The sequence below is a fragment of the Struthio camelus genome, chromosome Z, assembly GCF_040807025.1.
Source record: "Struthio camelus isolate bStrCam1 chromosome Z, bStrCam1.hap1, whole genome shotgun sequence".
Classification (NCBI taxonomy): Eukaryota; Metazoa; Chordata; class Aves; order Struthioniformes; family Struthionidae; genus Struthio; species Struthio camelus.
In genome coordinates this window covers 37,661,516-37,687,426 of record NC_090982.1, presented here as the reverse complement: position 1 = coordinate 37,687,426, position 25,911 = coordinate 37,661,516, and the positions used below count along the sequence as shown (strand labels likewise).

At 36.4% G+C, this 25,911-nt stretch overlaps 1 protein-coding gene across 1 annotated transcript in view; it reads left to right on the top strand.

The window, feature by feature from the left end:
* The window catches only part of LOC104150304 (A disintegrin and metalloproteinase with thrombospondin motifs 19), a 152,944-nt gene that overhangs the window by 58,839 nt on the left and 68,194 nt on the right, over nt 1-25,911 (top strand). Inside the window, exon 8 of the mRNA XM_068928608.1 lies at nt 19,315-19,420. Within this exon, the coding sequence (XP_068784709.1) occupies nt 19,315-19,420 (106 nt within the window). The remainder of the gene's footprint in view (nt 1-19,314; nt 19,421-25,911) is intronic.

The window sequence follows — 25,911 nt, the reverse complement described above, 5'->3', positions numbered from 1 at the left end:
GATTGTTTTTCTTTCTGTTCTTTTTTTTGTTTGTTTGTTATTGACAGATGACATTCTGAGTCGAATAGCTGTTTCAAGTAATTATTTCTTAGATTTTAATAAATGCATTTGGTTTTCAATTTTTAGGAAATTAAGCCAGTAGTAAAAGAATAAAGGAACTGTAAACTGGGGCCTAGTATATGCCTGCACTATTATTGTGCAGGCATCTTCTGATACTATAATACTTAAGTAATTGAAAGGAGCAATGATTTGTAGGGCAAATTAGTGATGGATCGTTACCCAAACCTTAGTACTCAGCCCAGCAGGTGGAAATCAATAGATATTTTCTCACTCACTTCAAGCATTAGGCTGACAAATAAGTATGGAGGACTATGTATTCAAGCGAGTGCATGCAGTTTGCGTTTCCCTACCCTTTGCACCCTTGCGCTGCAGTGGTTCGCAGCGAGTCTCTGCGACGTGTACCTTCTAAGCCACATCAGTTGTTTGCTGTTAGCTAATGTCTTCTGTATCTGTAGTATAGCGGTGAATTATTAAAGTTTAAAGCTTAAGGGGCAGGTTGTATAATGATGCTGATTTTATGTTGGCATCAGTTTGGAGTCTCATTAATCGGGAGAAACTGAGGGAATGATTGTTTCTATGGGAGGCCGCGTCCCTTCTGGAGCTGCCCTGCTTGGAGGCTGTTCACTGCCTTGGTTTAGCATCCTGCTGCCTGCTTTTCCGTTCTGCCCTCGTGCCAGCAAAATGATTTCGCGGATCCTGGCACAAACATGCAGTTGTGTTTGGACGTTGCGATTGTGTACTTAACTAGCTGTGAAATTTTATTTTGTCATTTCCATCTAGCTCAGTATTTGCATCGAAGCTGATGGATAGTGTCTAGATGAACATACTTACAAGCATGCTGATTCCCCGAAAGAACTGCTAAGGGACACATGATGTTGTTCTCACAATAGTATCATCTCAAAATAGTTTTCAAAAGGCGTAAGAAAGATCATAATTTCTATAGCAGGGGATACTGACAGGCTGAATGACCTGCGCAAGATCAATGAGCTAGCGAGTGACAGAATCGGGAAGGGAGCCCAGCATGTTCTTCCTCTCCATTCAGGCCATTGGATTGCATTTCTACTGCGCGTGATGTGATGTTGAAGAAAGTACAAAATGTTAGCACGCTGTCATATCACTGTAAGTTGTAAAGACTCAAAGTAAACTTATCCTTAAGGAGCACGTAGAATTTGCAGGCAATTTTTAGACAAAAATTCTTCCGTTCTACAATTTGCAAGCTGTTGCTTTACTGATATTATACTATACTGACTAGTAATTGCATTTTTTCTGTGTGGTTATCTTTTTTTCAAAGTTGGGTTTTTTTTAATTAAAGATAGCCCATTTCAAATGTCAGACACTAAGCACCTGAATCCTTTCATTAGGCCATGCAGTATGTTATCCAATTGTTCAGGTAATATCTCCTCTCATCCCTTGTCAGAAACCCACAGGTGCACAACACATGTGCTATATAAAATATTGTGACCACTGTTCATGTTTTGAAAGATTAATGGTAGCTGGTAAAATGTCTTAGTAACACTGCAACAAAATGGAAGAGAAAAAAGTAGTATTTCCAGATTTAGTTTGCCTAAGCCTTTTACTACACTCAGCTAAAAAAAAAACCCGTCTCTGTCAAAAAAAGGTCAACAGTTTTCTTGGCGCGTATGAATTGAGTTCCATTTTACCTAATGTGTCAGAATTATGAGTCATTTTGGAGATGGCTTTTGCCTTAAATAGTGACCTCAGCTGATTGTTTCAATAATATCTTCTTCTTGCAGTGAGGTGAGCTTCTTTTTTTTTAAGTGCATCTCAAGTTGACACATCTATATGATTCTGTATAGACAAGATCCTTTTAAAACTGATACCATTTGCTTTAATCTCAGTCCTGATTGAGATTCCCAAATAATAAGATGTCTCAGGAATAGTAAATTGAGTTTTTCTGATGCTTTATGAAAAACAGGGTTTCCAACATTTTATTGATCCCAGAGGAGTGTAAATGCAATGTTCTGATAGCTTGATAGCTCCAGGGTTTTCTGGAGAGAAAGTCATCAGATACTATTTTCAAACAGTTTTGTTGCTGTGTAATCTTAGTTTTTCCCAATTTCATTATCTTAGGGTACTACAAAAGAGCAGAATTTTCTTTAAAAATATATATATGTTTTAAAAATCTGATACTGTACCATTGGATGCTGTATTCTCAGATCTGTTCTCAATTAAAGCATCGGGTATCACAACATTGTTTCCCCAGATGTGCTTCCACCTCACTTGTTTACTAGGAAGCATTTCCTAATAAAATGCTGACCTTACAATCTCCGATTAGAACTCCCTTGAAATGCTTGTCATACTATTTTAGGAGGATGGTGCAAATTTATTATATTATAAATGTTATAAATTATAAATTTACTACGTTATAAATTTCTAACTTTGGTAACATCTAGTTTTGCAGAGATTAAAAACAATAGCGGAAAATTCAGGCGCCATGAGGTCTTCATTTTGTTGCAAAGGATGTAAATAGCATGGATACAAATAATGACTGGTAATGAATCAAACATCTACACAATAAAGACCACAAAACAAAATGAAGTGAAAGAACATGTCTTCCATCCAACTTAGCAAAATGCCAAAGATGGATTTAGCTGTTTTTCTTTTATAATTTGAAAGTTGTAGATCTTTAACACAAAATACTTGGCCTTTTCCTCCAGTACTTCTCTCAAGGGACAGACGTTTAGTCCAGCCCTATGCATTAAGAGATTATGGCAAAAATAGGAAATTAGGTAGGCTAGCATTGTCCAATGGAGGTTAATGCTGGATATATTAAAGTTGAATGCTTAGAGCCCATTACCACCGAAGAGGCAGCCAAAGAAGTTCTCCTGAACACAGGCATCAGTATTGCAGAAATGGATTTAAAGACTGTTTCCTTGTGCTTCCTCATCTGTATCCATCTGTTGTCTCTTGTCTTACCCAGAAAATCGCTATGCTGGAATCTCGTGTAGCTGGCTTTAGCCTCATTAGTTAAGGAAGTGGGAAGAGTTTACTAAGAAGCATGGTAAATCGTCTCACACTCAGCCATATGCTGCTGTGGCAGAATTGCTATTGATACTTGATGTTGCTAATTTAAAACTAGCTCAAATCTCTGTGCCCTGCAGAACAGGAACCCTTAGGGCATAAGCCCTGCAGGCAGGGATAATCATGGAAGAAACTTAACGCCATTACAAATGCGTGCTATAAGACATTCAGTTGGTGTGGGGGCAATGGAAATTTCCAGTCGGTCACTGCCGAAGGGTAAGTCTTCAGACCTATCGTTTACGGCATATCATAACTTTGAGGTGCTTTTCTGGTTGCTCAACAAGGCAGGGAAAGCTCGGGGCCGGGGGATGACCCGGACCCAGTTCCAGGCCAAAGAACCAAGCACGGATGCGGCTGAGGGGTCCTGCCAGACTGGCATAGGGAAATGTAGCAGGCACACTTGGAGAAGAGAAATCAGTGGAGGTTAGAAAGAAGTGTTTTGTAAAAGGTGTGTGTCTGGATATATTTTCTTAAGGTTTTAGCATTGAAAACTACCAGGTTGGATATCAGCGAAAAGGTGTCCTGTTACCTTTCAGTAAAGACAGGTTATTTCAGGTTACAGTTTAAAATCTGATTGACTGAAGTTGCTACCACCTGGAGCTGTATACCTAGTCATGAAAAATACAGCTGATCACTATGGCCCTGAATTTTTTTTCTGGTATTCACTAGAATAACGAAATTTGTTTCTTTTGTTGTAACTGCTACTCTCTTAATACAGTAGGGAATTCAGAGTGGGAGTACAAGCAGAGGGATATATAGGCCAGATGAGGAGACCAACCAAAGCAAGTTGCTCTCCAGCAGAATGAAGGCGTATTTGCATGTTTTTAAGCTGTGCAGGTCACAAACGTTCTCTGACATGTCTCCAGCCTTACTGCTCCACAAAATTCACAGAATCAATAAAAGTCTTGTAAGCTTTGAATTTTTGCCGCATGCATTGGCTTACCCCAAAATAAAGAAACTGTCCTGAACAGAAGATCCTCTAAATGTGTCCCAGATAAAGGGAAGATAATTTTTTGTGGGTAAGATTGTTGACGTTCAGAGAACTTGGGTTCACCATTCACACCTGCAAAAGATTGCAAATTCCAATATTACTTAATCAAGGCCTCTCTCAATTTTCCAGATGTACAACTGTCTTTTAACAGTTACGCTTTCCCAGCAGAGTCACGATCATAAGTTCACTGACTTGTTTAGAAATAAGCACTTCATACTGTAGGAGCAGGAGCCTCTTTTAAGTGCTTTTGTGGAAAAGCTAGTCATAGACATCTCACTCAGTTGCACTTTGTGAATATTTATTTTTGTGAAAAGTACCATAGCTCAGAAGTGTATCCAGTAGCTGCAAATGCCTAAGTAAATAGAATGGTCTCATGTGGCTTTTGAACGCCAACGTCTTCTGTGACCTTGCTAAGAAATTTTAGTTAACGTAATATGAACTGTGTACAAGTACAGAAATGCAGAAGTTCTTTAGGAAGTGATTTCCATATGGTAGTACAGTGCTTTTGACATACAAATATCTTTAATACGTAGAATCTCTTAAATGGTCACAGAAACTTAAACTTCTGTAGTCTACAGAATAAAGCTCTTTTTATCAGTGAGTGTTACATGTCCAAAAGTACAGCAAGGCAGAACTCCAATTGAATATGAATTCCAAATAAATGTTTGGGGGGGGGGGGGAAGTCTCAGTGTCATGAAACATTGAACTAATTAGCTCAGGTTGGTGCAGTTTCTCAAGAAAGCAGAAGATCATAAACTGCAGTGTATGTCCTGGATCATCAAATCTCGATTTCTGCTATTGCAAGCCACCACTTTATTCCTCCTGTAAATATTTTAAAGTCCATCTTAACATTGATTAGTTTCTTGCTTTCTTTGAACTTCTAAGATGTATTTCCACCTTACCTTGCCTTCTGTTTTACTGAGTTTGTTCTAATGGCAACATTTTTCCAAGCAATGAGCCACATTTTCTCACCAGGAGAGTTGAATCTGTGTTTTCATACTGTGTCGTAACTAGATACAAAATAGCTAGGTTGCAACACATGAGATTCTGTTTTATTTCTCAGTGTTTTATTTTAAGTGGTTAAACACCTAGTTAATCTGAACAGTAGTATGGTAACAGAATAAATATCTCTGGAGTCTTGGTGGTAATTTCATAATCACTGAGCTAACTTTAAATTACTAACCACTTATCATTCCTTTAAAGAAACAAAAAACCAAAAAACCTCAGGTCTTTTTTGCCTTAAACAATTGATCTTAAACAATTGATCAAGGACTTACTGCTTCTAACAGTTCCTTCTCATCCTTTATTTTAATTTATTTTAATTTGAAGCAGTTGGCCAATGCGTTTTAGAAAGTTGAAAGTGAAGAAAAAAAATGTTTTTTGTTTAGTTTCAAGACCAGCCGCCCTCCCCCGCCCCAATTATCTCAGAGAAATTATGTATTGTTTTCTTACTAAATCTATTTTAGTAATATCTTTTAGGGGGCAGTAGGGCTTTGAACGTGTTTAGGAAGACTGCAAGGTTAATTTTGATGTTTACATCCAGTTTTGCAAGCTTATGTTTTGGACAGAGTTTAGAAAATACGTGGCTGAACTTCAGTTAGCCTGTGTGTGTTTTCATTACATATTAATAATTTTTGAAAATGAAACACACTCTAATTAATCAACATGTTAATCATGTGATTTGCAGTATAATTTTGTGTATTTGTTTATGGTGTTGATATTACCAGCTATAGTGGTACTTATTTGTAAAATAAAAATATAGGATAAACACAAAGTAGTAAGATAATATTAAAGATATTATATATTATATAATAATAATAATTATTATTATATATTACAATTATAGGCTAATTACTAAGTAAAATATCTTTATTCAGATACTATGGTTATCCTAAAATATCTGCATAGTTGAGCCTTTTTTTTAATGCTTTAATAATACTCATCATACCTATTCAGAGCCATCACTAATTCTTCTTGTACATTTGAGTTCAAATATATTGAGTCGTGTTCTTTCTCATTTATGCCATGTGCTGTCATTGTTCTTAGCATATACTTAAATCCCAGCAGAGTCAAATACGTGCTCAACTGCTCTGTCTGGCTCTTGACCCAGTAAACTGGCCTGTAATGCACCACAATACCATCCATAGCTTTATGTAACTTCTTGTGTAACTATATCCTTTTTGTGAGAACGTAATATAACGTTCTCTTCCACAGCCTACCCTACTTCGTTTCTCGGTAAATATTTGTATTTATTTTGTATTCATTTTCGGTATTGAGTCTCAACTTATCTGGGGTACTTAAAATCCATTCTTCAAGAGATCTTAAAATAGAGAGAGACTTACTGCATTTAAAGAATTTCAACAGTATTTTTGGAAGCAATTAGAAGATTTGTGCTTGGAGCCAGAACTTGCATTTCTTTAACAGACAGAGCTCCTATGTCTGTCAGAAAAAGGCATTCCTAAGTAATGCTATAGGAATCTGTTTGTAATATATAGAGTGCATATTTGCTTTATGTTAAAATAAAAGGAAATTTCAAGATAATAATCACTATAATTTGCATTTATCTTGTAAATAGTGTATACTAGTTAGCGTCTAACTTCATATATGAATCCCTTATGTTTGTTGGAATCAAAAATCTTAAAGTATTAGTGTTACTTCAAACATATATAGCAGTAAATTGTATGCCGGTATAGGGTCTGCTAGAAAGAATGCTTTGCGCTAAAGCGCCTAGTATTCTACGTAGCTAGGATGTAATTAGTGTTTAATTACTCAAAGTGTTTCCGTCTGGTAGTATGAAACTGCAATTGGAATTCCTTGTTACTTGTCAGATGTGCTGAGTTTTAATGGCCTTCTCCTTTTGCCTTGCAGTTGTCATTGCGTTGTTGCGTTACAAAAACAAGGGAGTAACAGTTTGATTTATATGTTAGCAGGACGCTTCCAAACTTTTCCAGCTGAATCCCTAGCATGCGTCATGAAAATCTGTCATTGTGGTTCATCCCATCTCAGTCTGTGCAACTGTTTTCTAACATCCATGAGGGGTGAGATCACTAAATATAAATCTTCCCTGAACTAGGGAAGTCTAAGATGTAAACTGCAAAGATTTATTCATAATTTGTTTTACCTTTTCTAATGAAATCAATAGTAGACATGGGATAGGGATTTCTCACCTTACAGGTTATGAAAGCTGGGAACAACTAAGTTCCTTTTCACAGAATCACAGAACGGTTGAGGTTGGAAGGGACCTCTGGAGGTTGCTGCTGGAGTGCAGAGTGACCTGCGTCCGCTACAGACTCTCGGAAGAGCTCTCCCCATCTGTGGTAGGAATAAATTAGGCTCCCGCTATGCAAGGCACTCCAGGCACCACAGCTTCCTCCTCCATCACACCGATACCACCACCGTACACGAGAGAAGGTCCCATCAAGGCTAGGGCAGGGAGGCAAGACACAAATCAGGACAGAAGTGGACTACTAAGCTCAGCTTTCTGCTGGCAAAAATTCTTTCACAACAGAAGAGGTCCAGTTTAGCTAATCAGATTGCAAGAGATATAACAATTAGTCATGTCATGCCCCACTCACTGCACTGAGCAGTGAATCATGTCCTGTGTCCTTTTGTCTACCCGAACTGTTGAAAAACTGGGTCAAGCCCCAGCCACGATGAGCTTTTAAAGATATCTTTTATTGTCTTCTGGATTTTACAACTTTAATACTTATCTTTTATAACATTTCTTTATGTGAAAAACATTTAGGTGAAACACTGTCAGTACATTCATAATGAAACTGTGCAAGTTGGCAACACTATAAATAATCATATATCTGTAGTCAATTACTCTATAAATATGCACTCTAGAATACTAATATATGCTCTATATTATTTTATATAAAGAGTTACTGTATAGTAATTTTTATTATTTTTATTATTTTATAATTTTCTTACGCATACAATTACTTTTTAAAAACAAAATAATATTTGGTGTCAAACAGTACAAATTAGTTATTTCAAAATATATGACTGTAAAGTAAATCATAGTTGTTATATAGCTACCTAGCCATTTCTCCAACTAATCTTGTTTTTTAGCTGTTGTTAGATATGCTTGCATTTAATATTTTATGCTTAGAAAAGAAATGTTTGTGAAGCAGTGTTTGGGTAGAGTGCTCACCATTGTGTAACATTTCTCACTGAAAAATCTGACTACATTTTACTGGACAGTTTTTCCAAGTACGAGAGGCCAAATAGCTCCTTTTGGCTAAGACATCAGTTTGTGTGCCCTATACCTATATAATGGAAAAATGATTAGTGTGATGGAATTAGAGAGATCACATGATAAATGCGTTATTTTTCTCTGAAGTGTGGGATGTGTAGGCAGTGATATGTGGATCCTTTATTTAAGGAGGAAAGGAAAAGGGCTCCACGTGCAGAGAGCACTGCAGATCATCCATGCAACCTCATCTAACTTGTCAAAACACAGTGAAAAGTCAGCCCTGCGAATACGAGCAGGAAGGAACTGAGGGCCAGGGCCAAGGCTGACTCGTCATCTAGTGCCTGTGTGCAGGTTTACTGTTGGAATCCATCTCGTAGCTCCCTTTTACGATATTTAAATGGCAGCTTGTTCTTTTGTGTTTCTGTTTTCAGTTTGTACTGAAGTTTTTGTGGTGTCAGGATGATGGATATCCTACCACGAATGGAACATGAGTTTCTCATCAAAAAAGTCATCCCCTACTCAACTTGCTCAAGCAGGGGATTAGCCAGGGTCTATCCCCGCGCATCTGAGGTGCAGGAGCCTCCTCCAGGTCTTGATGACCTTGCATCTTGCAGGTTTTCAAAGGTAACTGAATAATGGATTCCCTGATGGAGGAAAGACCTGATGCGCAGCGTTTCAGTTTGCTTTCATGGAGTCCAAACTCTTTGTGAAGACCATCTCAAAAGTTCAAAAAATGAGTTTGAAACAGTTTGCAAGAACATTCAGACGTGGTCTTACAGAAGCTCCTCCAGTGCAGGCACAACCTGGGCCGCTAATCCGTTAGCACTGACTCTTATTTAATAACATCTGAGTAACACCTCTTTCAATCCCTTTGTCTGTGTGGTTAAGCAGGACACACACAAAAGGGAATGCACACTTCAGAATGGTCTAAACACAAAAATTGTGAACTTTTTTTTTTTTTGTTCAAAGTAACAAAAGTAAAATAAAGCTCTTTTCTCTAATCACTTGGTTGTAGTGAAGATGAAAAAAGGGACATTTTGGGACATTTCTCTTGGGACATTTCAGTTGGGGAAAATTATGTGCTTTAGTATCCATTGGATGGAAGAGGATACTGTTTTTTTCTGATTTTTACCTTCTTGGCCTAATTCTTCCTTCTACTTTTTTTTTTTTTTTTAAATATAGTATTGCCAGAAATACTTTGAAAATGTTTCCAATACTAAAGCCTTCTGGAGTTATGTAGTTTGTTTGTTTTTTTTTAAATTTAAAGAGTTAAATTTTAGCTACAAAATGCATACAGAAATCCTGAGATAATTTTAATAAATAAAATTATTTTTGAAATTAGGCATGAAAGCATGAAATGTGGTTTAGAGGGATCACTCAGATTACAGAGAAGGAAGAAATGTATTACTGTATTGTTGTACTGTTTTTCAGGAAACGTTCTGCTCACAGTGCATTATTATTTACTAATTAAATACCTTCAAAGAGTGTGAATTTCCTGTAGACATCGCCAAGAAACTTATTTCCTATGCCGAAGTAAATATGCTGTCTATACAAAGAGGAGGAATTGAATATCTGAATAGAAAAATAAAGATAGGAAATAGTAACAGTTTTAGATAGGATAGTAAAAATTCTACATTTCTGTCCAATAGTGTCATTTCCATAGCACAGAGGAAGTAAATCACAAAGGAAAACGGGACTATCTTGTTTTCTTCATATTTTGTGATATAAATAAACACAAGCTTGATGGAGGTGTTCTGGCATGAGAATGATGTGGCCTCGTGAGTGATTTCTGATCTGTTTATTGCGTGGTTACCAGCAGAAGGGCAAGAAAGCGTTGTGAATTAAATTATAGGAAAATCAGATCAATAGGGTTTCAAGGCTGGAATCCTTGTAAGACCAGGGAGAGCATTGGTAATATGTTATGATTAGCTCAAATAAGAAGAGAGAGTTGATGTTACACAGGCCTTGGAAGCATATTCAGAAAAAAGTGATTTGATGGAATGGAATGAGACAAGAGACGAGCTCAAAGGGGCTGCCTTGTGCAGGGATGTACAGAGCAGGAGGGTGCCTTTAGCAGTTGCACACTGCATGAATTTGAGAATGGAAATGCACCTGTCAGAAAAGTGAGAAGAGAGATAAGCACCTGGATGAGTATTTTTGCTGGGCGGATGGAGTGACATTATAATTCTTAGTTACCTTTATTATACATCTTACTTTGTGATGCTAATATATGTTGACCCAGGTGCACAGAGATGGAGGCTTTTAGTATTTAGAAAACTCCTAAAGTGAAAACACACTTTATAGGAATGAAAGCAATTTTGACAATTAATTGGATCATCTTATGTAGCATGAAAATACCCATTCATAGAAATCTCTTACGGGCAAAGTGTCAGATTTTCTTAGGAGCAGAATGAGAGACAGCCAGCATTTGCATTAAAATAGGAGTGCAAGAAATATAAATATGTATATTTTTGGCAAATTACAGAAAGCATTTCATCATCTCAAAATGATGTGTGTGCTCAGATTTTGCGATCAGCACCTTTTTTTTTTTTTTTTTAAAGATTTCATAAGTTATCTAAATTTCCATTCAGAAGATAAAGGTTAGTTTTAGAATAGTCTGTCAAAGCAGAGGAACTTTTAAAGTACCCTTACTATATGCATCTTCTCTGGAAGTCTAAAATGTACGCTTATATCAACATACTGTTTTGTGCAGTGTGCTTCCTGCTTCCTTGGACCAGGGCCCTTAGTATTAAATGAGGAGGCTTTTTTTTATTGTATTTTATTTTTACTTGAAAATAAAATGATTGTTTGATGCATTCCAGACATTTAAAATATTTTAAACTGACCAAACCTTTCAGTACATAGTTTTTATAAAGATATACTTAAAATAGTGCTTACATTGAGGAAAAAAAAAAAAAAAGTAATTTAAACCCTTGGCAGGGGTAATGAAGTATACAATAGCAAAGCTGTAACAAATTATTAGAAAAGGTCATCTCCTTCATAAAATGAAGTCAGTTTATATTTCTTAATGTTAGCAAGTATTCAAATGGTAATTTGTTGTACTGCTAACCCTACTCTGATATTCTTGGAAAACTAAACTTTTACTTGCCTTTTTGGCAAAGATATCTCCCTTTTGAGTTTGCTCTATAGTTTGCAGCTCTTACTTTTCCTTTTAAAGTCATATTGCAGCAGAAGCTGCTGCTTCAAAGTTGGTAAACCTAAAAAATTTTGCACAAGGCGTTCGTATTAGGCTAGAATATTAACTTGGTCCTCTCTTTGTGCAAATTTTCATCACGGTGAAAAGCCATCATTAAATCTATGCCATCCGTTCATTACAGACTTCTGAATGAACCATAGCAGATAAAACAGTCATCACCAGGTAGTTTGATCGTTTAAGATAATCTGTTCCCGTATAGCAGATGTTTTATGTCTCTAAAAATGTTTTAAAAGGAAATATGTAGGACTCATTTTCTCCTGTTACCCTGCTGTTGTTACAATGAAACATTTCTTTTAAGAGCGTCTGAAGAATAATTTTTCTCTGTAAAGAACACAAAGAATTTCCCACTTTCAAGCGTGCCTCTGTCTCTCAGGCTTTCACTTGGCAACATAAAACACAGATAACCACTTTGTATCCCAAATGCTCAGAGTGCTCCTGCTTGCTTCCTGACAGGATTAAGAGCTACCATATGCTGTGAAACTAGGTTGGTTTCCAGCCACAGGACGTATCTCAAGCTGAAAGCAATAGGGAAGGAAATATATTTTAGGAAGGGGCAACTCTGCATGGATGCTGTGTAGAGCAATATTACTTTTTCTTGCATCCTTTGAAAGAAGATGTTATCTGTGAGGAGTAATGAAATACAAAAGGTAAACTTTCTTTTTTCCTCCCCAAAATAAACAAGTAGCTCAAAGTATATCAGGTGTGGAGAGAAAAACAGAAAGTTTTTGTATGGGCTAAGTAAAGATCAGAAAAGGAGAAAAAATATAAAGGTGTATATACACGCGTAGAGGTAATTAGTCGAAGGAACTGGCCTTCATATCACGTTCACACATACCACGTCGTTATGCTACTGTAGATGCTAGCGTGGACTGGTGGATCTGGTCATAAAGGTAAATAATTAAGAGGAAAATGTATGATTTGGTTTACATATCTTCTAATCATTATGATTATCCATGGAGAACAGTCCTGTCTTAGTTTCTGCTTTCAGGTTCGTTGTATCCAAGAAAAGCAGAATTCAAGCTCTGTTTTTTTCCATCTAGCACGATATTCCAAAATATATTTATTTCCAATGATCTTTGTATATGTATATAAGAAGGTAATAGCAAATAGTAACTTTGCGTCATAAAGAATAAATTCTTGTTCCTGTTCTACTGAAGCAAATCTGAAGATCAGGAGTGCGTATGCTTAGATGTAATCAGGAGTGAAAACGGCTAGTTCAAACAAATGTCTTAATCTGTTCATTTTTCCCCTAGGAAGAAATAAAATCACCAGAGCAGGTTGGTGGAGAAAGCTACAAAAAGAGCCTGAAAGACTGCAAAACCGTGTTATCACATGGCCCATTTATGAAGGAAGTGTAGTGGAAGAACAAATTGCAAACCACATGAAGTGGTTTAGAGTTGTCAGAAGCGCTTCTAGTGGGGTGCTTCAGTGTTGACTATCGTCACCTCCACGAGAGGTGTGGTATGTCTGTATGGCGACAAATGTTTTGTCAATTTACAGAAACAGGCATTTATTGTAGGAAATGGGCACTAACTCTTAACCTGGGGCATGGGACACGCATGCAAAGTAAACTGAATATCCTGTATATCGGTCCAGTGCATCAGTGAAAAGAAAGTCGTCAAGACGATAGGTTTATTTGGTGAGGACTGTTCTGAAATGACTGATGCTCAGCTTGAAACCTGTTTGTGGCTTTCTAGGTAACATGCTTCAGCTTTCCTTTGGAAAACCCCATTCAGTTTTTCTTGCCAAACAAGTGAAGTGTCTCCTTTTCAAAGTCACGTGTTATAGATCTGGAAGCTTTCATAAGGCACACTAGCAATTTATCCAGTGGAAACCTTTATTGTGTAGGTCTTAAAAATAGGCTTTTCTGCTTTTGTCCAAAAAAATAAACGTTTTAAAATGGAAATCAAGAGTGTTAATAGTTTTCTGTGCCATGTAACAGAGAACGTGCAAGAAACATCTACAAATCTCTAGAAAAATTGTTTATGCAAATCATATCTTGAGGAATTTAGAGTAATAGGTCAAAGCAGTTCAGGTTCTCAGAAGGACGAGTTATTGTTTAGAAGTATTAGATCTGATTTTTCTGTCATTGTGATAGTATTTCAATGTATGAAGCAAGGAAATTTTTATTGTACGTTACTGAGTATCTTGTGATTTTTACCTTTTGTTCTGGAACAGAATGGCTTAGAACTTCTTTGTCCTCTACTAGAATTATTCATGATTTAATCAAATTTTCTTCATTTCTATATTAGAGGTACAAAAGTAAAGAATGATTGTGGACAGTTCTCTGAAAGCATCAGCTCACTGATCAGCTGTCCTAACTGACAGTTAGGATTGATTAAGAAAGAATAGAAAACCACAGAAAAGAACATGATTCTGGTCCTTTTTGAATTTATGGTACACGTGCACTTTGACTATGGCCACTTCTGTCAGAGACAGCGCAGCAGAACAAGAAAAGCTCAGGTATGCAGAGGCCTACAAGATGATGAAAAGGTGTGGTTGGCTTCTGCCTGAGGAAGGGCTAAATGTACTGGAACTATTCCGTTTGTCATAGAGATCTCCATCAGCTATCTCTAAAGACATAAATGGCTTGGAAAAGATTGATGGAGCACTATATTTGGGCAAGAGAACTCGCGACGCCATAGTTAAAATGGAGGAAAACGTATGGTTGCACCCAGTTATTTTCTGGAGCTATTTGCCACAGCATGTTATGGACCCAACCCTTAAAGCAGGTTAAGAAGGAACAACCATATTTATGGAGAATAAATGCCTTGGTGGCTGTTAAAGATGACAGTATAGAAGCAGCCTCTAGCGCAGGGGTCCCTACAACACTGTCGGCAGAGGCTGGGAGTGCATGCTGGGGAAAGCTCTCTTCTGCCTAGTTTGTATAGTATCTCTGGAAATATTTGCCATTGGCCACTGTTGGGCACAGAGTATTAGTCCAGGTTGATCTCTGAGCCATGCCAAGATGTTCGTTGTTAATCTCAAAAGAGAAGTTTTCCATTTGGGCTATGTTTTACAAGAAAGTAAGTAACTTCCAGCAGGTGCGCCATCCATATAATAACGTGTTGAACAGCTGTGGATTGTTAGTAAGGTGCAATGACCAAGGACCTAAAATTGTTAGATCACACATTCAAAATTTGTTCATGCGTGTTTAGCATTTCTATATACATTGATGTGCCCTGTATACACTGAATTTTCCCTGTTCTTAAGGATTAAAGTGCAACCTTTTCCTTAAAGGAGGGGTTAAAGTTCATAGTCCATTATTAAACACATAACCACATATTTATTATGTATTGATAAATTATTTTTCTGGAAACTTTACTTTTTCTGAGAAGATTTTCATAAATCAAAGAAAGGTAATGAAAATTTGGGTTATGTGCACACCTATTTACTAAAATGCATCAAAAGCTAATTCATCTTTATCCCATTCTTTTGGCTAATGTCTTGCATCCATGTACATAAATATGTTATATATATATATATATATATATATATATATATATATATATATATATATATAAACCACATACATATATATATACACACACAGACATACCTGCATATAGGTGTGTGTATACATACATATATGTGTATAGCTATCACTTTCTATCTCTCACTTTACAAAGAAAAAGAAATACTTTTTTTTTTCTAGGCTTTTCTGTTTGTATTCGAGATTCCTGTTTATTAAATGTGTTGGTTTGGTTGCTGCCTGCTGAGGGTTTCAGGGCTGCTGATTCCCTAGCAAGTGCTAGGGCTTCCCCCCGCCCTTTCTCCCCCCTGGAAATCCTCAGTGTGTGGTGTTCAGAGCAGCTTGTGGTAGTGAGGCTGTTAAGGGTCAGCCTTGTGGAAAGCTTTTTATTTCCTTTGCTGAAGGAAAGCATCTGGACTGCTTAAAAAAAAAAAAACAACAACAAACCAAAACAAAAAAACCCATTTGTTAGAACTAATCACGTCCACTTAAGTACTGCTGTTTATCCTCACAGGTCCATTGATTTGCCAACTCAAATGCTTAAGTTTGTATCAAAGCCGAACGTACCTGCACATTCAATTGCAGTAGCTTACCTGGGTTTGCAGGCGATCATGTAAATCAAGCTAAGATCATGTTGCATATTGTAGCGTGACACCTTGTGAAAAGCAAATATTTTGGGAAGGATGTTTGTGGTTCAAATTATCACCAGCAGTTCTGCCCATCTTCTGTCCGTTTCAGGTTTAGTTGTATTTTATCAGTATCTTACACTCCTGTTTTTGAAGCTTAATGAAATTTTCTTCTAAGAGCTTCTGTGTATATAAACATTGTTTTTATTAGTAGCGTGTACTTAGGCAATATCATTTGTATGTGTGGGAAAAATTGATCCATTGTTCATTAATTTCTTTTAAAAAAAATCCTCGCATGCTTGAAATGATATCTAATGAGCATTCGTTAGTATTGGTGTGGTTTGTATCCTCACCTAGATGGTGTGGAATGCAGTAGACATTGAGGATCTTTTCTTTTTTACTATTATTCATCTTGGTCAAATTTGACAGTCTTGAGTGACAGAGAGGTATATAGATAGCACGGATACTTTAGTTGGTAACGTGTTTAAGATAGCATCTCTGTGAGCTGAACAGTACTTTTCAACAGAAAAGCTGCAAATGTATGTCTATTCTGATACAGTAAATAGTGTTCAGGTTGTGATGAGTATGATAATTAACACATCAGGAAACATTGAAGAAAAATTATGATATTATATAGCATGACATGTAAAACATCTTCATGGGTAGAAGTAGTGATAGTTGTAATAAACTGCTGTTATGACTTGAGCAAAAGTAGTACTTTTCTGAAGCAGCATGTATTTCATTTGGATATTTATGTACTTGATAAGAAAATGTAGTATTGCAGTGATTCTTCTAGTGTACAACGGTGCAGCTTGACTCTCTTAGTTGATACTGCAGATATTTTACTCTACATTAACTTGAGAAATACTTTTCCACGGAGTAAGGTCATTTTAATAATTTATATTTGGCATGTATCCATTCATTGCTGTGTTTCTTTTTGGTTTTTGGGTGTTTTTTTTTTTTTGAAACAGGTTTCTATGTTAATAGGTAATAGGGATGTTCCTTATATGGTCAGTGAGATGATATTACTTCTTTCTAGCCAGCATTTTTCAGGTACTAAGTGTGTTAATTTGAAGCTGTGTGGTGAGCCCATGAGTTCATTGGGAATAGCTTAATCATAACAAGAGAGCAATTGTTCATGTTTTTTTCTTGTGGACTTAACCTTGGAGCGGTTCCAGCTGTGTTAATAAGCCACAGGAAGCTGCAGTGAACATACATATATTTAAAGAAGAAATTCTTTCTTTTACCTAATGCTGAGAGAGCTAAGCAAGAGCAGCTGCTTGCTGAAGTCAAGTTTCTTTTTCTCTACACGTGAAATTAATAACCAAGGACAAGACATGAAGCTAGTTCACGACTAGTAGTTGGCTGATCTACATCCAGTAGCTGCTGTTTGATGTGGCTTTCATGTATAAGGTTGACTTTGTTTAATAAGTGAAAAGTCATAAGGCATTAATTGCATTTGATGTTTTTAGATGTTTCCAGAATCAGAAATCTAATTTAGTCTAAATGAAATGCAGGTCTTAACGTTTCATATGTTGCATTCAAAAAGATCAAGCATAACCAATTCCCTTCTAAGAACGTTGAGTATAAAAACAGTCTTGGTCGTCTATATTGGGTATCGCTGAAAATGCCTGCTCCTGCTTATTTCTTTTTCTGAATAATAGGTGTGAAGCTTGCAATGTACCTAGTAATTTGCGGATATTTTATGCTCTCGGGGAAGGCAAGGTAGATAGAGCAACGGAAACTGATAGTACTCGTGTTCTGGTGTGGAAAGGTATTGCTCATGTACTTTAACCTGTCCTTTTAGAGGCTGAGAGAAGGCCAGGGGAGCATCAGACAGTTTTCGGTTAATTTTCAGCATCAACAGAGAGAGGGAGATTTGGGAATTCCCTTTCCTTAGGTCCCAGCAGCTAAGATTTATCCTGTAGAGGATAGCCATCCTCCGTAAGGAAGATACTTTTGAACAGTCTTCAAGAAACTTTATAGTAACTGGAAGGCCCACAACGCTTCAAAATGCAGCCCTGCATTTTGTCTATAGTGAGATATTTTTTCTATCTTGTTTCAGCACTTTGCAAATTCATTGGTGTTGGCAGAAGTCCGAGCCCTAGCGTATGCTTCTTTTCAATACTGTTATCAATTCTACTCCTACTCAGAGCTACATCATTAAAAACAACGCTTTTTTTCAGTTTACTCGCTAAACTGGAAACCTAAGAGAAAATGCACGCAGTTGTGAGTCTACCAGACACAAAATGTTCTTGGAACAATTTTTTGAATTTTTCTTTTTATTTCAGCCACTGAAGCATAACGTGGAAAAAACACATTACATTTCGGGGCCTTCATTACTTCTCTCTCGTTTTCAAAACAGTTAATATGAATTGTGTTTAAACTTAGGCGCTTAGCATGAGGTGTCATTTGAAGAACTTGAATTTTTTTGCTTTGAATATATTTTGCCCTTTTTTGCAGCCCCAGTTACTTTTACCCTCACTCCATCTTTTTTCTCCTTTCATTGAGAAGGTAATAGTAAAATACAAAATATTCTAGCCCGTTCAGATCTATTTCGTGATCGTGTTCTTCAGTCCTGAACAATATTCTTTTTCCATATGAACTCTGTGTCTGAAAGCTTTCAGCCAACTCTGTTGAGAATGGCACTGCCAGACTAAGGATGAGGTTACTAGTTGAAATTCATGTTGTGGAAGAGGCATTGTGTTTGCAGACTGACAAATACTTGGATCCTAAGAAGAATGACTTTTATCGTATGATATGATAACTTAGAATGCTAATTATGACTAAATTTCAAACACTGTCAGACATTTCAAACTTGACCTTCGTATCCAAACATCCAGCAAATATGTTAATCCAGAGGGCACCGTGTCTTTGAAAGGATGTTCCTGGGAGTTAGGCCAAATGCTTGAAACAGCGTTTTGATTGCTTACTCCAAGATTTCAAACAATGAGTGGCTAACGTAGGTCCCCACTAAGTATATTTATGCCTTCAAAAAAATGACCGTTACACAAACGAAGCTCCATGTTGCTCAATATTTTACAGGCATTCTGCTTTTTAGAAACTTCACTTTTGAACTCAGTAGTCTACCTTTTAGGCTTCTACTTTTTGCAAAGTTAGGTATTAGATAATAGAGGTGTTTTAACATTTATAATAAATATTTTCGTCAGACTGCAGTCTACTAAGAATTTTACTTGTTCTGTGACCTTCAACTACTTTATACATTTTTGGAATCCTATCACATGCTGAATACCATAGTCATACTTAACAATGCTAATGTGTGGGACAGTTTGTACATTTTATATTCTATTCTTCTGTCAGAGAAAATACCTGTTGAGATTTGTGCACTGCTATTGTAAGCATCTATTTTCATTTACAATAATATTGGTATCCATATTTGTTTCTGTCACATCTTATTAAGGTACCTAGCAACTGTTTTAAAGAATACATTTCCTGCGCGTTTGCAGTCTATGTAATCAGGTAGTATTACCACTGCTCGTAGTTGCTTTTCCATCTTTATCCGCTTCTGTGTTAAAATCAGTCATTGTAGCTTATGAGTAAGTAAACCATTGCAGGTACCTCTTTATGTATTTAGATGGTGCTGGCCACAGTAATGTTTTAGTCCTGTTTGAGGCTTGTGATACCCTATATAGTAATAATAATAATTAGTAATAATAAAAATAATTGATCATGGTGTTTGTTTCCTAGGTATAGCATATTTGAGTGGAATGTGCAGTGAAAAACGGAAATGTATTATTGCAGAGGACAATGGTCTGAATCTTGCTTTTACCATTGCCCATGAAATGGGCCACAAGTAAGTACGCAGATAACAAGCCCTAATATTTGTTAGCATGTAATATTTCTGGCTGTGATTTACTTTGTTATTGGTTGTGTACTTGTGTTTTTTTTTCTTTTCAGGTGGCTTTTGATTTTGATTAAAAACTTTGGAAATCCATGTTTTTATTATTAATATAATAGTGACATGTACTGATATATAGCATGTAAGTCAAGAAAATGTTTACAGCTCTGAGTAATACAGGAATCTTTATAGCTGCACAATAATTAGACTAGTTGGAAAGACTAACTTAGTCTAGAGGAAAAACAGGTGCCTCCATTTTTTTTTTCTTTTGGGACTGTGGTGTTATGTATCAGATCCAGCTCTGAATATTGTTGCCAACAAACATTTTAATGAGATCATGAGTTGGAAGAGCCCTTATTTGAATTTGGCATTCTGAAGACAGTTCTCATTAAAACATGTAATGGTCATCGGTCATTAAAACCTTAATTTTGGGTCCCCTCGTCCTCCTCCTTCCTAGAAAAGGAAGACAAATTGAAGGTGAAGACACGTATCCTTCATGATCTGTTATTTTTACTCATTACATGGACAGCAAGGAATACTTTGGAGCAGAAGTGGGGAAGAAAAAACATCGCAAATCAAATTATTTAATGAAAGTCGTATTCAGTTCTTGGTTCAGTACTTTTTAAAGAAAAATAAACAGGAAAATTTATTTAAAAAAAAGGTAGGATGAGGCTATTAATCTGCCACTTTCAGCTATAGTGGCTGTTCCACATATTAGTATACACATTTTTAGAAAAACAGCTTCAGAATAACAATGGAGAAGAATAATCTGTTAAATCCTTTGAAGCCCAGACCCTCTGAAAATTGGGTGTTGGGTGCCTTCAGACAAAGTGATTTTTTTTTTTAATTTTGTCAAAGCCATCTGAGAACGGAGGTCATAATATCTAATGTTGAAACAAACAATTGATTACAAAAAAGGATCAGAACTTAAAATATTTCTATTTAAAATTTCTCATGAAAGCAAAATAAGCAATTTCAGTGCAGCTATATTACTTACAGAAAAGAGCTGAAATTAATCTTTTTTATTTTTTTTTTATTGCAGAAAGCAGCTCTAGGCTAATAGAAACGAGCCTATTTGACTGGTAGTTATGATAAAGGAAAAACTGATTTATTTTTTTTCTGAAAAGAAAGATTTATTGGTGTCTTGTAGCCACATGCTGTCACCTTCTTTTTTCACTGTAGTATTTACCAGTGTTAGAAGGGACTGTAGAGTAAGACTCATTTTCTGTACACTTACTCTTTTGACAGTAGACCAAGGATAAGGGGAAAGAAACAGTAATAGAATATGAACTGTAGATAAATTCATTGATGGGGTAAATTAGCAAATTATTTGAAATAGGTATGATAAAATCAGATTATTTACAGAACAATAAGTTCTGCACGATAAAAATATTTTTAGAGAATCTAAAACTTGGTAACGGGGTTACTGGAGTTGGGGAAAAAAAGGCATCTCGATCAACAAAAAATGTAACACCTTATGCTTCCTGAGAAATGCTGATCTATAGTCTCCTACTTTTGGAAAATAGGAAGGAGTTGTAAAGAATTTGCAGAGTTATGTGAGATGCATATGTTCTGCATAAGCAAACTTGAGAATGTAGGATGTTGATCTTATAAAGAGAGTTTTGTTGAGCAGCACTTTCAGACCTATCTTTGACACTCTTAAACAGCTGCTGGATGTGAAATAGCATCCAACACAAGTTAAAGTTGGTGAGGAGGCCCGCTGTAGCTGTTATCAATAGTCCTGGCAGGTCTTCCAGGGCTGCTGCAAGAACCAGGCTCTCTGGCTCTTGTTACATTCGGTTCTCAACTGGAAATCTTTTTATGGCTTTGCTTTGCTGTGAGGCTGAGGAAAAGAAAGGATGCAGCATGACCTTCCTGGAAGGACAGAAAAGCTCAACTGCTAATATGCGAATCCTGGGGAAAAGTGTAACAGAATACACTGTAAAATTTCAGAACTTTCAAATCCCTCCGTATACATTCAAACGAATTTGGGAAAACGCATCAGGATCAGATCCCAGTCACCTTATTCTCACAGTAATTCCATTTGGAGTCCTCAGAGAAAACATTATGTTTCACTGTGTGTACTCTAGTAGACATTTAAAAACAGTGGAAATGAAGAATAAACCGAATCTTGTTCAGTAGCGAAGGACAGGATGCTCTCTGAACCTGGATGCATTTCTTCCAGAACTTCAGCATCCTGAAGGCTAGAAACAAGCCACGTAGATAGAAATTGGGAAGGCTGTCTTAAACATGAAAAAGCAGGTAGCCAGGGATGTATAAACGGTTGTCGCAAAATGTAAAAACAGATTGGAAAACAGATTCTGCATTGCAGAACGCTCAATTCAGTTTGGTCTCGGTTTCATTATGCAGCCAGAGTCTTCAACCTTTGTAATCTAAAATAGATTCTTGCAAAAAAAGAAAGTAAAGTGATATTTCAGAGAGTTGTTTTCTCTGCCTGATCATCTCCATCTGCTGATCTATCAATACTAACTGCAAGAAAGCACACTGGGAATGGGGAGAGAGAAAACAACGACGACGAAGTGGAGACAAACATTTGAGTGAAGGTTCCCTTCAAAAGGACCTAAAGAGTTTTTTGCCCAGAGGAGAATCATTTTAACTAGAGTATTTCTCATGGAGATTTGTCTTACCCATCCTTAAAAACTTTCACAGAAGTGGAGATTAAATGATTGCTATTTAGACCAGCTGTATATCTTTCAGTCTTTCAACATGAGTCACACATTCTAGAAAATTTTCACAAAAACTCTTTCTGGATCAAGAAGTCACTTGACTATTGCCGCCTATTTTATTTTTTTTAAATCTAATTTCATTAACCATCCTAGCTTCTCCTGATGTTGTGAGGAGAAACCTATCAAACAGCATAGGATAAGGAAAAACTAGTTCTCAAACAAAATGAAAATATGAGGCAAAACCCCTTAATTTTTCCTGTACAACAAGTAAATATACCTACCTGTATTATTTGACTAAATTCAAAATACGTGCAAAATAAATGTTGCAATTTTTCCTTGATCAGCCTAAGAACCTGAGGAAGTACAGACATAAAGAAATGAATATGTTTACAAAAGTTTGTCATTATTTTGAGGAATATCATTGAAGTATCTTTGAAATAATGTAACAGTTTACTTTTGGAGAGTTTATTTTTACATGCTATGTAAAGTACACACTATGCTATTTTACTGCATAGGAAGAAAAATATTTTCTTTCTATAGTGCATTTTTCAGACGATCTTGTGCTATGACAAGACAGCTGAATTAATTTCTTTCAGTGATCAAGTCATGTTTAGTTCATTCAGAAATGAACCCTAAATGAAACAATTATATGATCTGAAGGCACTGGCCCGCAATATGAAATGTTTTGAAATGAGCAAGGTAAACAATTATTGAAGTTAAAAACCTAACTATTTCTTGCAGAAATAAGTACAGGTTTAGTTTGTTGCAGAATATTTTAGAAACAAAAACCAGTACTCAGGAGCTCATGCTGTAGGTGGTTGTCTTCTGAGGTCCCACTGTTACAGAAATGTTTTAGCATGTGTAACTGCTTTCATCAGTAGTGCGTATTTCCCTAGTTAGTCCTGCAATCCTGTATTCAGGCTTTTGACTTATGTGAAAGGTAGACTAAAAAGTATGAAAATACTGGGATCAACATCATGATTTTTTATTTTATTGATGTTTTGAATGGTTACTGTATTCTTTTTCCAATGTCAGGTCTTCTCCTCTGAAATAGTATGAATTTTAGGCTTCCGATTTAGTTTTTGTGAATTTTGTCAATAACATTTAACCACTGACTTAAATTATCTGATTTTTAGTTAGAAAATTAAGAGCCAATAGGATTTCTGAATGTGTTGATCTAGGAGGCTTAAGAGAAGTTCATTTCTTGACACCTACACACGCTTTTTCTTTATTTTGGCATTAAAGTTTCCCTTTACTACTGTCGGGGGGAACTTCCTGTTTCTGTTTTACACTTTTGTATCTCCCCTTTCCTTGATGTAAAACAGGGACCATTGGTTTTCTATTTCTTTCTCTAATTCTTACGCAAAAAGACATATATCTTCTAGTTTGAGTACATCCTCTTAAAATGTTGGGTATTTTTTTCTCATGGTTTGTGTAAGTTGTATACTAGTATCAGAGAGATTAATTAAGACTTGGAGCTTTATTGTTCTAAGTGCTGGAATGGTCGTAATGAGAGAAAATCCCTGCTGTGAAGATCTCAATAGTAATAAGCATTGAATTTGAGTCAGTAAATTTTTAGGAAGTAAATAGTAATAACATCTCAGAATATGCCTATCACTTATATGCTGTGCCATTGCCAGCATCTCTCTTAAAGAAAATTTGTTTCTTAGAGAGAATGTTTTGTACATTAAGCCAACTCTGATATCGTGACTGTTTCTTGATTATCGACTTAAAAGATGTTTGTAAAGCAGAGGTTACTTAGCCAAGGAAATATACTGAAGCGAAGTGTCAGTACTGATACAGTTACGCTATTTACTGATAGGTAAATAAAGCCTTCGTTTAATAGTGATGGTAGTGATAGCTCTGGGAGCCCCGTCTTCCAGGGCTCTTGCTTCCCAGCATCCTGACTCAAGTTACCTTTTGGTCCTTCAATGTTGGCCATTCCCATGGCAGTGACTGCTATGGAAGAAGGAAGCTACCGCCTGGGCTGGTAATCTGTCCCCAAATAATCTCCTGCTTCCTTCTTTTTCTCATAACTCTCTGGTGCCATGGGCTGTAAGGATGCCAATAGAAGGTGTAGGGGAAGCGCCTGTCGTCGTCGCCCCCAAACATGCAGTCTGTCATTTTCCCCCTATTGCTTCTTTCCTTAATTTTACTCTCCTCTTAGATCAGATGATTCTTTCACAATGTTCTTCAGAGTCACCAAACCAGGAGCTTTCCAACCAGAGGTGTCTAAAGTTAGGTTTCTCAGTCCAAATTTGTATGTAGATACCTACATACAGTTGCGAATGTACCTCTGGGTATATAAATATCTATGTGCTTAGATACTTTATAGAAGCAGCCTGACTCTCAAAGATGTTGAGCCTTAACTATTTTGATTTATTTCTATAGTTACAGAGTTTTTTGCTCAGAATTAAATTATTGTTGTTTGTCAGCTTAAATGTAAATGCAAGAACCTAGCTTTGAGCAATATAATTTAAAAAGCATGGCTGCGGTTTGTAAAGTTGAAATAGTTTTCAAAATACATAGAGAACATTATAAGAAGATAACCTTCCCATACACATATTTGCATCATTAACAGATTTACAGAGAAGTGGACATGCTCCTCTGCAGTTTGTGGATAGCTGCATATGACATAGACATACTTTTATACTATTTTTGGTATGATATTACTGGCTGTGGTAATATTTGCTGTCCTGATAGTTCAACACTGTTCATTTTACAGGAAATTTCATCTATGAAATTTCATCTCATCTGATTAAGAAACTGTTTTTTCTCATTTACTCTCAACAACAAAAATACAATCCTTCCCCTTTTCTTTGTTATTTAGCTTCTTCTTCTGGTAAAAATAATAAGAGATTTTCATTTTGCATATTGCAGTACTTTTTTGTTGTTGTTCTTCTTCCATTTTAAACAAGATTTATGCTGGAATTACCCAAAGAACTACTGCTGTTTTTTCTGTCAGATTAAGAAAAGAATTAAACTACAAAACAGTTGTTCAAAACAATTGCTTTAAAAAAAAAAAAGGCACAGTACACTGAGCTACCTTTAAAGCCCTTTTTTTCCCTCTCTCTCTCTCTTTAATTTTTTACTCTTTTTAATTAAGGAAAAGTATCTATTAGAAGTTTAGCCATACTGGCAAGACAGTTAATGTTGCTCCAAGAACAGTAGATTGAAAGTAGTCGCAAAAAATGGCGTTGTCCCAAAAAAAGCACTCCCAGGGTAGTATTCTGTCCCTGAGTTTGCCTTAGATTCTGTCATTCAATCTGCATGCTTTAGCAGAGATGTTCTTTAAAGATCGGTAGCCTCTGGTCTTTCTGCATGCCTACCGCAGCAGGCATCCGTGCTCCACAGTCATGATGCTGATTTACAAGATATTATTACGTGAGCAGTGAGAGTTTGGTAAATCATACCAAACTTTCCAGTGGTCTGGAAGCTTTATGCAAGTAGAGATGACAGAAGAGGATGTAGTTTATTACGTACTTTGCGTTTCCACTTGCCTTTTTTTCAGTTCAGAAGGAACAGGAAAATGTACATGGTTTTTCAAAACTATTAAAAAACAGTTTATCTGGTCCATGTTCTACAAACAGTGGCTCAAGATAGGTCATATTTTATCCAAACACCTTGCATCCATGCCTAACAGAGAACAAGCATGACCAGCTTTTTGCTGATAGCTAAACAGCTGAAGAAAGAAGTAGCTCTACAAGAGGCATAACCTTCGTTGATGTTCTGATCATTTAAAAGAACAGTTAAAAAGTT